General features: G+C 37.3%; 1 protein-coding gene across 1 annotated transcript; it reads right to left on the reverse strand.

Annotated features, from left to right (window-relative positions):
* Positions 1-2403: 2403 nt before the first annotated feature.
* On the reverse strand, positions 2404-5651 carry LOC131438633 (uncharacterized). The gene is made up of 2 exons (XM_058608770.1): positions 5322-5651; positions 2404-4994 (listed from the first exon to the last, which is right to left on the reverse strand). The coding sequence occupies exons 1-2, from the start codon at positions 5373-5375 to the stop codon at positions 4518-4520; spliced, it is 531 nt and encodes a 176-aa protein (XP_058464753.1). The 5' UTR covers positions 5376-5651; the 3' UTR covers positions 2404-4517.
* Between the last annotated feature and the right edge of the window lie 9251 nt (positions 5652-14902).

Here is a 14902-nt window from a genome sequence, read left to right on the forward strand (position 1 = left end):
GGTCTTCAGGTCCCATGCAAAGTTCCTGAGTTTCATTTGGATCCGACTTCCGGCTTCGGAATTACAGGGTGATATGCACCAAAAAAGTATGGGTGTGTAATGTCAGAGACATAACTGGATGTCGTGAATACGATTAAAACTGTCACGATTTCTTTATACTTTCGGACTCGAATTGATAGTTGATCGATTGTGTGAATTGTGAAACTTTCCCCTTTTTCACTACTAGAATTTTGAACGATTTTTTAAGTCTATTATCTCATTCCGGATTTGCATATTTCATTGAAAGAAACTATCAAGATGCTGTGCAGGATTCATTTCTGCCTTTTAGAAGGACCAAATTGTGGAATTGTCTACGATATTTAGCACAGTTCGGAACATTTTTCTAGAACGATTTTCGCACAGCGAAAAGTGCACCAAATTATTTTGTATTTTCACTAAACTGATGTTTTTGCCTTTCTCATATAGCATGGTTATGCAATCACTTGAAAAACCGACTAGTGAAAATTGGGAGGGCCAAGTTTCATATACCATTCGACTCAGTTCATCGAGCTGAGCAATGTCTGTGTGTGTGTGTGTGTGTGTGTGTGTGTGCGTGTGTATGTGTCAAATAATCTCACTAGGTTTTCTCGGAGATGGCTGAACCGATTTTGACAAACTTAGATTCAAATGAAAGGTCTCGTGGTCCCATACGGAATTCCTGAATTTCATCCGGATCCGACTTCCGGTTCCGGAGTTATAGGGTAAAGTGTGTTCAATATTATACACCGTCACTTAAACCGGCGAAACAAAACACGTAAAAAAATTTCTTAACTGGTCTCAAAACTACACAAATCGATAGTCATTATCAGTAGGTAACTAAACAAACCGATTCTGGCTATCCTGGTTCCCGGTATCCGGTTCCGGAAGTACCGGAAATAGTGGTCATATATACCAAAATGGATCTCACTCTCTTTTCTCAGCGATGGTTTGACCGATTTCCACAAACTTAGATTCAAATGAAAGGTCTCGTGGTCCCATACGGAATTCCTGAATTTCATCCGGATCCGACTTCCGGTTCCGGAGTTATAGGGTAAAGTGTGTTCAATATTGTATACCGTCACTTAAACCGGCGAAACAAAAAACGCAAAAAATTTTCTTCACTGGTCTCGAAACTACACAAATCGATAGTCATTATCAGTAGGCAACTAAACAAACCGATTCCGGCTATCCCGGTTCCCGGTATCCGGTTCCGGAAGTACCGGAAATAGTGGTCATATATACCACAATGGATCTCACTCACTTTTCTCAGCGATGGTTTGACCGATTTCCACAAACTTAAATTCAAATGAAAGGTCTCGTGGTCCCATACGGAATTCCTGAATTTCATCCGGATCCGACTTCCGGTTCCGGAGTTATAGGGTAAAGTGTGTTCAATATTGTATACCGTCACTTAAACCGGCGAAACAAAACACGTAAAAAATTTTCTTAACTGGTCTCGAAACTTCACAAATCGATAGTCATTATCAGTAGGCAACTAAACAAATCGATCCCGGCTATCCTGGTTCCCGGTATCCGGTTCCGGAAGTACCGGAAATAGTGGTCATATATACCAAAATGGATCTCACTCACTTTTCTCAGCGATGGTTTGACCGATTTCCACAAACTAAGATTCAAATGAAAGGTCTCGTGGTTGTATACGTAATTTCTGAATTTCATCCGGATCCAACTTCCGATTCCGGAGTTATAGGGTAAAGTGTGTTCAATATTGTACACCGTCACTTAAGCCGGTGAAACAAAAAACGTAAAAAATTTTATAAACTGATCTCAACACTACACAAATCGATAGTCATTATCAGTAGGCAACTAAACAAACCAATTCCGGCTATGCTGGTTCCCGGTATCCGGTTCCGGAAGTACCGGAAATAGTGGTCATATATACCAATATGGATCTCTCTCACTTTTCTCAGCGATGGTTTGACCGATTTCCACAAACTTAGATTCAAATGAAAGGTCTCGTGGTCCCATACGGAATTCCTGAATTTCATCCGGATCCGACTTCCGGTTCCGGAGTTATAGGGTAAAGTGTGTTCAATATTGTATACCGTCACTTAAATCGGCTAAACAAAAAACGTAAAAAATTTTCTTAACTGGTCTCGAAACTTCACAAATCGATAGTCATTATCAGTAGGCAACTAAACAAATCGATCCCGGCTATCCTGGTTCCCGGTATCTGGTTCCGGAAGTACCGGAAATAGTGGTCATATATACCAAAATGGATCTCACTCACTTTTCTCAGCGATGGTTTGACCGATTTCCACAAACTAAGATTCAAATGAAAGGTCTCGTGGTCGTATACGTAATTTCTGAATTTCATCCGGATCCAACTTCCGATTCCGGAGTTATAGGGTAAAGTGTGTTCAATATTGTACACCGTCACTTAAGCCGGTGAAACAAAAAACGTAAAAAATTTTATAAACTGATCTCAACACTACACAAATCGATAGTCATTATCAGTAGGCAACTAAACAAACCAATTCCGGCTATGCTGGTTCCCGGTATCCGGTTCCGGAAGTACAAATAGAATACCACAATATTATATGTACATGAGAAAGGCATCATTACACCACTAGGTGAATTAAAACAGGTTTTTTACATTCGATTTGCAAAGAAGTAATCTTAATAGTTCTTTAGATAACATTTAGAGCCATTAGAACGGCTGATTTTTTATAAGGTTGTCCACTTTTCGTTTTTCGTTTTCTTGCTCTCCAATGCAAACGACCAGAAGCTCTGTTGCATGATGCAATCGCTCTTGTTTGAGTTGAAACTGGCTATGCTTACAAACCGCAACACATCCGCTCGCAGTGCCAAATGATGCCGAACTGGTTTTATGCTACCTCTCGCCTTGACAACCGGAAGGTAAATGAGAACTACGACCTGAGCGTTTGAGGTTTTTAACCACGCACAAAGTGCGCTCTTCGATGCCGCTGTTTGAATGCGTCTTCTCGCCTCGACGTCTGCTTCCATCCAACTCACAAGAAGAAATGATCGATTTTCAACCACGGTTCCCCTTTCATAACATTCAGTTGAAGATATGTGCCTGACTACCTCAAAATCGACGTCCTTGCGCGAAAAACCCAAACGAAAGTAAAGAGTTGTCCGCGTTGTTTTCAAATTTTGAGAAAACTTAATTTTTGAGTTGTTTGTGGTTATCTCACACTGTTCAAAACATTATCCTAAATTCGTGATCATATTTTTGATGAAATAGTGAAAGAATTATATTGCTGCTATTAATACAAGTCGAAATATTCACGATTAAGCTCTACCCATTCTTCCTATGGCTAATTTTGAAAGGCGCCCCACAGTAAAGCAAGTCGTATTCACGACAAAACAAGAATAAAATAGTCACACACGTTTCTCAGAGATGGCTGAATCGATTTTCACAAACTTAGATTCAAATGAAAGGTCTTATGGCCTCATAGAATTTTCTTGAATTTCATTTGGATCCAAATTCCGGTTTCAGAATCACAAGGAAATATGTGCAAATTTATTGAAAAATGTGTAATCAATTTTCTCGGAAATCTCTCAACCGATTTTCACAAACTAAGAAGCAAATGAAAGGTCTTAAAATGTTTTCAAAATTCCACAAAAAGTTGATCCGCCTTACGGTTCCAGTATTACAGTGCATTTAGTGAAAATTTTCAATTTCATGAGTATTTTTTCAGAAGTGATGACGAAACGAGGTGTTCATTTTCATAAAACTTACTGCTAAATTCATCTAGTTGGCAGATCGTGTTAGTTAGTGAATATATAAAACTACTTTGGGACTACTTGTCCCCGGTTTCCTCTTCCGAAAGCACCGATAATAGTAAAGAAAATCTCCAAAAACGGAACTCACTTAGATTTCTCAGCAACGGTTAAGCCGATTTTCACGAATCATGATTCAAATTAAAGCTCTCATTGTCTTTAAATATACTATGCAATTTCATCTTTTTGAATCTTTTTCATGGCGAGTAGATGACCAGAAATAGCTTGATCACTAACGTTCAACCTCTTTACCACTTAGTTTTTTTTAGTTTGTTTAGCAAATCTTACATATTAGCCTTTTTTTCAATTTGTTTTTTGGTTTTTACACTGATGTCCCTAATTACACTCGTTTGAACCAACGTTCACAAGTCGCGTCCGATAGAGCATGTTTGTCGTAAACTTCACCAATTAAGTAAACAAAGTAATGCATCAGCATTTCCCACAAATGCTCTTTACCTGGAAAGAATTTCGACATGTTCACTTCATATATGACACTAACTTTCAATCGACATTACAGCAATGGTTTTTCGGACCGTGATGTTGCTTAATTGGAATATATATTAAAAAATTGGGGCATATGAATTTTGATTTTAACTTTAGAATTATAAAACGGTGTACTGAAAACTTCCTATCTAGTCAATGAAAACCCGGTGAACAACCGAAACTAGGTTAAACCGGGGTTTAAATAAATGACATCAATTTATTGTAAAAATTAGTCAATAATGTCAAAAATTTTAATCCCATTTCCTCATCTCGACAGTAACATAATTTCTTTTCCACGATTCGTTATTGGCTTCCAGTGTGGTAGTTGCAATTGTTTGTGTGGTTTTTGGACTGGAACTGTCCACCGGTTCCGAACCGTCCCCGATGATATGCTCCCTGATAGAAACATTACTGGTTTGATTTTCATCAATGTCACTGTTCGGTTCATCTGATGAACTTTCCACACTTCGCAGCGACTCTAGTCGGGCGAATGTTTCATTAAACAGTTGCTTCGAACGCCACTGGCTACTTCCATCGACGGAGACGCGTGGTGCTTTGTTCGCTCCGTTCCCACCGATCCAGTCGAAAATTGATGGATTATTGTTTCCGGAGTCGCTTATCACGTTCAGCAGTCGGTTGTTGTTATTTTCGACTGGTAGATTGATCGTGATATCACTTCCGTTTGCCACCAGCACAACGATGGCGGCCCCATAAGCGAATTGGGTTATCTGGAATGACGATGAAACACATCCAATCAGAAGTCAACGATTCTAGTACTTTATAAAGGCGTTTTAGTTTACTACACTGGTGCTGTACTAGTGTAGGGCAGGAAAGTATGCCTTGATTTTACCAAAATTCAAGCTAGCGTTGTCAGTGCTGCACTTATGTAGTGCAGTGGAATAAACAGAAACGGCAAAATAACGGTGTTTTATTGTTATTGCGATTACAATGAAAGCATTCCATTCTTTTTGCGTAATATTAGTGCATGAAAAGCTTTGAAACTCTTTTCCATACGTGTTATTCGGTGCAAAATTTAATTCAGTTTCGTCAATTACCGGGAAGTACTGCAGAACAACAACAATAATCACACCCGCCTGAATCTTGATCATTCTAGTAATAAGTAATCTTCGGTTGACCTTCAAATTATTTTTTTTATCTTCTTATCTCTTCAAAATACGAAAACTCAAGAGCATCAAGTGCTGGTTATAGCCGGAAACTGTTTTTTTATTTGGTCATTTGGCAGATAAACACGTAACTGATATAATTCCGTATGATTTATTCATCCGACGATGAATTTGGTAGGACAGAAATGCGGCACCAGTCGTTTGGAAGCCCTTTTGTAGTTTTGAGATGATCAGGAAATACTGTTCTGCATCTGACGCTGCGCTATTCCGAGTTACATTGGATAGCGAACCTCCCACCGGGAAGTAGTCTGTTTATGGAAACAATGTTTTTACATTTTACGTGTAGAAAAAATACAGCTTCCTTGTGGCAGGGTGCTTGAAATAAATATTTACCTGATTTAGCAAGCCACCAGACGGTGTTTTATAATCTGTCAGTAAAATACTATCTTATCAGCATCTGAAAATTACGTAAACAGCAGTATAAGTTTGCCACACGGTGATGTATTTGAATTTTGCTCATGTTTTCATCAGAGATTTCTGCAAACTCAAGATTTCTCTGTGAATGTGGCGTTTACACTATTACTGGTTGCCAACAGGTTGCTACAGAGCTAACCAGCTTTATGTCGCCGGTATGTTAGCACCAGCCATTTGAAAGTACACCAATTACGGTGGGCCCCAAACACTTCGATGTTTTGTTACTCATCGCGACTCTCAAATTGTGAAAATTACTTCCACTTGATGAGTTGATCACTTGTCAGATAATCGACTAAAAGTAATGCAATAAACAAGGTAAACCGTAGAACGATTGCATGACTTATTGTTTGCATTGCATTGCATTTCCTTTTTACGTTGCAATCAGCTAATATCGAAGTTCCGATTTTGATCTCATCAATATGGCGTTGTGACAGGAGTTCGGATCTGACAAACCAGCAACCGACAATGTTTACACTATTGCTGTCAAAGTAGACTCTTATGCTGTCAAACCGTTTATTTGAAGTCAGTTTCGAACCTGTTTCTGTTATATCGGGTTTGAAAAGTGTTTGTTTAATGAAACTACCCTGAGCCAGTTTTCGTTTTATTTATGTCATTTTCGCTTGAGAAAACTGAATCTGATCGAGGGTAGTTTCATCAAACAAACACTTTTCACGAAACTTAGCAACGGAGGTGTGAGAAAACCCAGCTTCAGCAAACCCAGGGATCAGTTTCGAAACCGACTCGATTTTCAGTTCAATGACGTTGAAATTAGGTTCGAAACTGGTTTCAAACAAACGATTTGACAGCAGTTAGAATGGAAACTTGGTTAGGTTTGGCATCAAACGAAAATGTCATTAGAAAAGTTACACATGACGTAAGTCAGAGCATGCCGTGTTTTCTTATGTCGTTTTTCCTTGAAGTCAAAACTAACCCAGTTCCAATCTTAACTGCTGTCAAATCCATATATTGGACAGCAGCAGGCCCGTACCCAGGATTTCGTTTCGGGAGGGGCCCAAAGATAAAAAAAATAATGCTACTGAACATTGTTTATGTACCTCGTTCTCGCTGTGCCTTTTATGGGTGTTTTCAACAGACACTTTAAACTTTTTCACTGGAACTGTTATTGTATTACATTTCTTTACGTTTACTGTCTTGTTGTCTCTGTAACATATGTCTGAGACCTTCTAAATCATTATATATCTGTTTTTGATTTCGGGAGGGGCCAGGGCCCCTCGGGCCCTCCCTCTGGGTACGCGACTGGACAGCAGTTGGGGTCGAATCTTGAATTTTGCTTCAAGCGAAAACGGCATTAGGCAGAGACAGATCATTACACTAAAAAAATAAATCACCTAAGTTTAGTGGGATTATTCACTCAACTGCATTGTATTATATTTTTCTCGTACTTTACATGATGTCTTTAAATAAGATCTGCTAGCCCAGTATAAGCTATGTGATTTACGCTTAATCTTCAAATCATAAATCCAATGCTCGGACTTCAAGTTAAATGATAAATCCAATATTTAACTGACAGATTAGAAAGTTTTACATTCTGTGTTGGAATTTTACATACGTACACACGGTTTGAAATTCGTGTAATACATAAAATTTTCTTTTTAATGTGGAACACATTTTATTTTCTATATAGGTGTGCAAATCAAAAACTCAAGGAAAAATACACGTAGAAATGTGGTCAGGTTTTAAACAGTTACAGCTCAGTCCATAATATATCAATTATTAATATTATTTCATCATTTGATTGGAAATATTTCTAAGTTTCGATTTGAATATATGAAGCCACGTATTTTCAATTATATATGAATGAAATTTTGATTAGTAGCGAGCAGGGTCCTGTTTTGTCTGCTAAAAATCTCCGGCATACCGGATTTCCATGCCATAGACGACGGTTTAGAAGGCGTAAGCGATATATCAAAGGAAAAGCATCAATCGATGCAAAAGGGAAGCTGTTGGAAGAACGCGAATCTATAAAAGAAGTGAAATTATAGCTAACGTTTCAGTCCTACGCGTAGCATGCTAGTGGTAGGTTGTTACTAGACAGCAAGGCAAAAAGTGCCATAAAATAATTTGAAGCTTTAATAGGTATGCACTGATCTTGTGTCATGCTAGCTCGGATGAAATTCCATGTTATGTCGTTTGGCCTGAGACACCTGAGGTATTTCTATTTTATATAAGAGGAACTCGATTAATAATGAGAAAAAGTTTATCGCTCCAACCGAAATCGCAGAATGGTAGAGAAACTTAACGCTATAAAAATAACTACTTGCATACAAAACTTGAACACAAGCTTGGCGAAGAGAAGCTTAAATAGCGAAATCCGTATCGCAAGTATGTACAAAGATATAATTGCATGCATTTGAGATATTGGTGTAATTTTGTCGGTTATAAAACATACAAATCAAGACAAACAATGTTCGGTGTTGGTTCCTTATCAAAGTCAATCTAAACAGACTTTCGTGCAATTGCGGATTTAAAAGTGTGGCGATTGATTGATTGTAGATCATTAGAAATTTTGGTTGCCTTGTTCCACATCAATGGCTGGGACTGATCTTTGTAGTTTTTTTTTCAATATTAGAATACTATGCTGGTTAGTTACAACTTCTGACGCTTATAACAAAAGACCTCCGGTAGTATTCAGATCCTTCAGGAATCGATGGGGCTGAACCGATTCAGGAAATATGAGAGTATCTCAAATTCATGATATATGTTCAACCGGAAACATTTCATGTACCTATCTAATAATATCTAATAATATGTACGTGAAAAGTTGGGTGGATGAGATTAATATGTGTGTTCAGGTAGAAGTAACGGGATTAATTTTTTGAGTGTACATATACGGCCCATAGTTGCATATCTGTACTATATGGTACTTCGGCATGTCGAGAAAAATACGATCAAAATTTTTTTCCGATGCTACCTAATGCTAAATCATGGTATTATGACACGAAATATCGGTAATACACCTTTGCTATTCCAATATTGCAATCAATGAAATTGTTGAAATTTGTACTGAATGGGACTGATATGCTGGTACTTTACATATGGGACATGCATTAGTTGATATTTTTTTCACATTTTACTGAACAAACCCTCAACTTTTATTGCAATTTCTGAGAGTACATTGAGGATGAATTTCATTCCTCAAGCTAACTCAAAATTGGCGAAAATCGATATGGGACTGATATGCGAGTATGAGCAGTATGTATATTACCCTTTAAAATTTAATTTGGCATCAGTTTCGATTTTAAATTGAGATAGAGCAGCTGTAAAGTCAATGCCACGGTTCATTTGTACATGCTTTGGGAAGGGTTATTACTTGAACGGACCTTACCCGGCAGTGCCGGATCTAAAAGTATTTAAGTTAAACGATGAGTTGGGATAGCAAAGAATGAAACAGTTTTCTGTAGTTCTTCTAAGTTTACTGGAACTGTTGTTCTATCTTTACTAACGTTGAACTAAAATATGCCATCCAATATCCTTATTAGATTCGAGTCTTCTATTCAAATTGGGAATTTCTTACAGTACCGTAAAATTTCATGTTTTGTCGTGAATATGACTTATTTTACTATGGGACGCCTTTTCAAAATTTGCTCTGTACAAGAATGGGTAGAACTTAATCGTGAATATCTCTTGTTGTGTTGTGGGTAGCAACATAATTTCTTCTCCATACCATCGAAAATCTGGTCAGCAAATTATGATTAAAATTTTCAGTATTGAAGTTTTATTAAGTGTTTGGTATGAACAAGCATTGAGTATTAAGCATGAATATCAGTGTCAATGTAAGGCGCGCAAAATTTCAATCGCATGAATTGAATGAATCGTCGCACAAAATGTATCGTACAAAACCGACACATAGAAACACGGAAAATTTTCAGTGGTTGAATGTAGTGGGCTTACGACATGTTTTGTTCGCTAATGAGACAGACGATAATTTTTTTTTGTTTCGATTATAGAGTGCATTCTCCTCTTTGAGCCAGAAAATTCGAACCCAGGTGAGCTACGTGAAAGACATCGACTTATCCATCACGCTATACCCGTCCCCAGACGATAACTACAGGGTCCGGCACTCGAAGTGTAACCAATTAAAAAGGCCATAAATTCAGTTTGGAAGATTACTTTTACTTAATTCAAAGTACAAAATGTGTAAAAATAATACAAAATTCAGAATCAATTCACTTTTGCTCGATATGACCACCTTTTGCCTTGACTATGGCCTTGAGACGGTCAAAAAACGAATCGCAAGCTGCCCGAATGTGACTTGCAGGTGTATTTTGGCCCACTCGCGGACAATAACTTTTTTCAGCGCCTCGAGACTGGTGTATCTTTTAGTTCGAACTTTGCTCTCCAAAATTGCCCAAAGAGAATAATCCATTGGATTCGCATCTGGTGAATTCGAGAGCCATTGTGTGGACGTGATGAAGCTCGGAACGTTGTTTTTCAGCCATTCTTGGTTCACTCGAGCTTTGTGAGACGGTGCCGAGTCCTGCTGAAACGTCCATGGTCTGCCACCGAAATGTTTGTCTGCCCACGACTTCAAAGCAACCTCCAGAATACTTTCCCGATAATATGTCGCATTTACCTTGACGCCAGGCTCGATGAAAACGATTGGAGAGCGCCCATCTGCGGTTACAGCGGCCCAAACCATTATCTGTTGCGGGTGCTGCCTCCTGGTGGCCAATCGATGACTCAAATTCTCGTATGAACGGTCGGTCAAGTAAACCCTATCGTTTTGAGAGTTTACGAATTGCTCAATTGGAAAAATTTTCTCGTCAGAAAATACAATGTTCGGAAATTGACCGCTTTCGGCCAAACGAAGCAACTCCTTCGCTCTCTCAAGTCTAACTTGTTGCTGCTTCGGTGTGAGATCATGCGCCTTCTGGATCTTGTAAGGCTTGACCTTCAGATCATTTTTCAGTATGCGGCGGATGCTACGGACGGATATTTTCAGTTCTTTTGCCATTTGATTGGCACTTCGTCGAGGATTTCGTTCAAGTCGCTTCTTCACTTTTTGAACCATCTCACGTGACGTTGCAGTCTTTTGATGACCAACTCCATGACGTTTTGCGATGCTACCAGTATTATTGTAACGAGTTATGGTGCGATAAACAAAAACTTTATTCACTTTAAGGTGTTTGAGCTCACGTACAATCGCTGGTTGTGATTTTCCATCTAAATATAAAGCAATCACACTATTATGTTTTAAATCCATCACTGATTTTTTTTTTGCGTTCACTTTTGGCAAAATGCTTTCTTGCGCTTGTAAACAATACAACTCCGAACTGTCATTTAGCAAATTTCTAGAGAGCTGATGCACGTGCGTCAGCTGCGCGAGCGGTCTGAAGTTGGTTACACTTCGAGTGCCGGACCCTGTATACTCATCATTTATAGTCAAAATGCTCTTAAAACTGATTTTCATGCCTATTGCAACATTGTTCATTGTTACAGATCAAAACCTTTGGCATGATGATAATATTTCATCTCGCTGATTAAAACTTCCAAATCATTTGATAAAAGAACTGAATAATATCCGGACAAGATCTTTTTATATGGAATTACAATTGGTTTGTAAGATGTTCACTAAAAATATCTAGTTTTTGAAGTGCATATCGTATCGGTACGTAAGTGAACAATAATTTACTATTTTTTTGACTTTTCAAAGAATTATAGATACTAATTATCCATGCTTGGCGAGTGGATATCAATAGAATTCTTAAATTCGCAATACAATTTGCATTTTCGAGACGGGTTTGACAAGTAAGTTATTGAGATTAATGTTTTATTAATTCAGTCGGTGTTGAACAGTCGTTCGCACCGCACGCGTATAGCTCTTGGCTCCTGGAATTTTTTTCTGGCTACCTAGAGTTTCATTGATTCAAGGCTTCAGTCTTTTTCAAGGCTACCTGAATCACTAACTAAGTGACTAAGTGATACAAAGAGTGATATTAGAGTGACTAAGTGATACAAAGAGTGATATTAGAGTAACTAAGAAATTAATCAGCCTTTTTTAAGGCTAGCTAGGAGTCTAATCGAAGACTAATTTAGCCTAGTTAATTTAATTTAAAATTTCATTAATTTCAAAAATGCCTGCGTCCAACCGGAAAGGCAACAAGCCTAAGGCTAAAAATAATTCAATACGGAATAAATCACAATCCGTTATTCAACATTTTTCTAATAACATTCACGATCTTATAGAATCTGAATGTAAAAATAAAAGACAACGGACGGATTTCCCTTCCGCTGATCCTATGCCGTCTAACAATATTTACGAGATTCTTCCTGAATCCGATTGTAGCGACATAGAAGAAAATTCTTCAAAAATTCCCAAAATGGACGCTTGTCGTTCTGGGAAGAAACATCAATCTATGCCACCAGTGACGGTGATGATTTCCGACTTCAAAGCATTCCGTACTGAGCTTTCTACTTTTCTCCCGGAAGTAAAAGTCTCATTTCAAATCGGACGAAGAGGAGAATGTCGAGTCTTGGTGGATGGATTGGAAGATTACGAACGTCTTATTCGATATTTGTCCGAAAAACTTCATAAATTTTATTCATATGATATAAAATCAGACAGACCCTTCAAGGCTGTCTTGAAAGGATTATCAAATGATCAAAGTATTGATGAAATTAAAAATGAACTAAAAGAATTGCTTGGTTTTGCCCCTTCCCAAGTAATACTTATGAAAAAAAGAGCGAATGGTACTTCTAAACCACGCTCTGGAATTTCCCATGAACTTTACCTAATACACTTCAATCGAAGTGATGTAAACAATTTGAAAACTTTAGAAAAAGTACGTTTCATTTCCCACATTAAAATTCATTGGGAACATTATAAACGGCATAATCGTATTGCAAACTTAACGCAATGTCGTCGTTGCCAAGGCTTCGGTCATGGAACCAAAAATTGTCATATGGATATACGGTGTTTGAATTGTGGTAAATCGCATTCGAAAGACGATTGTCCAATGAATGAAACCACTGATAAATTTTCATGTTCAAATTGCAATGGAAATCATAAATCCAATTATTTGAAATGTCCTGTCAGAGAAAAAATTTTAAACGCTCGTTCGCTTAGACAACAAGTCAAATCAACGACCTTAAATTTACAGAATATACCTGAAAATTCTTCTAAGGCACCTGCCAATTCGTCTTCTAACGAAAACAATTTATTGACAGGTAGATCGACCTCGTCATCATCTTCTTCTAATGTCAGTTATGCTGGTATATTAGGTAGAAATCTATCACCTATTTCTTCTAATGTAAATAATCAAAACACAGGACCGCCTTGCAGTTCTTCTTCTAACGAAAACAATTTATTAATAGGTAGACCGGCCAAATCATCTTCTTCTAATGGCAGTCTACCTACAAATATTCCTTCAATGCCATTCGCTTCTTTAAATGAAGTCGATTTAGGCGATATAACTGAAAATAAAATGATCTACCTACAAGATCAACTTTTTCAAATGATCATCCAAATGAATTCGACTTCATCACTTTTTGAAGCATTTCAAATCGGATGGAAATTTGCAAATAATATTATAATGAATTTAAAATTTAACAGTGATGTTAAATAATTATTTGAATATTTTAAATTGGAATGCTCGATCTTTGAAATCGAGTGAAGATGAATTTTATAATTTTCTCAAAGTTCACAAAATTCATATTGCCATTGTGACAGAAACTTTTCTTAAACCAAATGTAAAATTGAAAAGTAATCCACATTATGTGGTTCATCGATTTGACAGGTTTACTGGAATTGGTGGTGGAGTTGCCATTTTTGTCCAACGGCAAATTAAACATCGAATTTTACCTTCTTTCAATACTAAAGTTATTGAAAGCTTGGGAATCGAAGTTGAAACCATTCATGGAATTTATTTCATCGCTGGAGCATATTTGCCATTCCAATGCACCGGCGAACAATTAAATTTCTTTAAAGGCGATTTGCAAAAACTTACAAGATATCGATCGAAATTTTTCGTAATAGGGGACTTAAATGCTAAGCATGTCCAGTGGAATTGTAGGCAAAATAACAGTAATGGTAAAATACTTCATAATCAACTCTCAGCTGGTTACTTTACAGTTCTTCATCCCAGTAATCCTACTTGTTTCTCTTCCGTGAAAAACCCGTCTACAATTGATCTGGTTCTAACAGATCAAAGTCACATTTGTAGTGAACCGATTACACATGCTGACTTTGACTCAGATCATCTTCCAGTAACATTCAGACTTTCCAACGAAGCTATAATTAATCCAATTAGTTCTGTTTTCAACTATCATAGAGCTAATTGGTTGGATTACAGATCTCACATTGAAAATCATGTGGATCATGAAACTATTTTAGAAAATTCTGCGGACATCGACACAGCAATTGATAATTTGAATCATTATATTATCGAAGCTAGAAATCTTTCAGTTCCCAAAGCTCAAACTAAATTAAATTCTCCTATCATCGATGACAATCTTCAACTGCTCATTCGGTTGAAGAATGTTCGTCGACGACAATATCAACGTTCTCGTGATCCTGCTATGAAAAACATAGTTAAGGATTTACAAAAAGAAATTAAACATAGATTTACTCTTTTGCGAAATGAAAATTTCGCTAAAGAAGTTGAACAAATTAAACCATATTCTAAACCTTTCTGGAAACTTTCTAAGGTTCTTAAGAAACCTCAGAAACCAATTCCTGCTCTCAAGGAAGGAAATCAAATACTTCTTACAAATGGTGAAAAAGCTCAAAAGCTAGCTCAGCAGTTCGAGAGTGTCCACAATTTTAATTTAAACGTTGTGAGTCCTATTGAAAATGAAGTCTCACTGAAGTATGATCATATTTCAACCCAAGTGTTATCACACGATGACATTTTTGAGACGAATTTTGATGAAATTAAATCAATTATTAGGAAACTCAAAAACATGAAGGCTCCTGGTAATGATGGAATTTTTAATATTCTTATTAAAAATCTTCCCGATGTTGCCTTGAGACTCCTGGTTAAAATTTTCAACAAGTGTTTTTCATTAGCTTACTTCCC

The sequence above is a fragment of the Malaya genurostris genome, chromosome 3 (genome assembly GCF_030247185.1).
Source record: "Malaya genurostris strain Urasoe2022 chromosome 3, Malgen_1.1, whole genome shotgun sequence".
Classification (NCBI taxonomy): Eukaryota; Metazoa; Arthropoda; class Insecta; order Diptera; family Culicidae; genus Malaya; species Malaya genurostris.

What these genes read in the sequence shown, in the direction of transcription:
- LOC131438633 (XM_058608770.1), bottom strand. Translation starts at nt 5,375, where the DNA reads ATGATCAAGATTCAGGCGGGTGTGATTATTGTTGTTGTTCTGCAGTAC. An exon ending in TTGTTCTGCAGTACTTCCCG is followed by an intron (nt 4,995 to 5,321) that starts GTAATTGACGAA and finishes TCGTCATTCCAG; the next exon opens with ATAACCCAATTCGCTTATGG.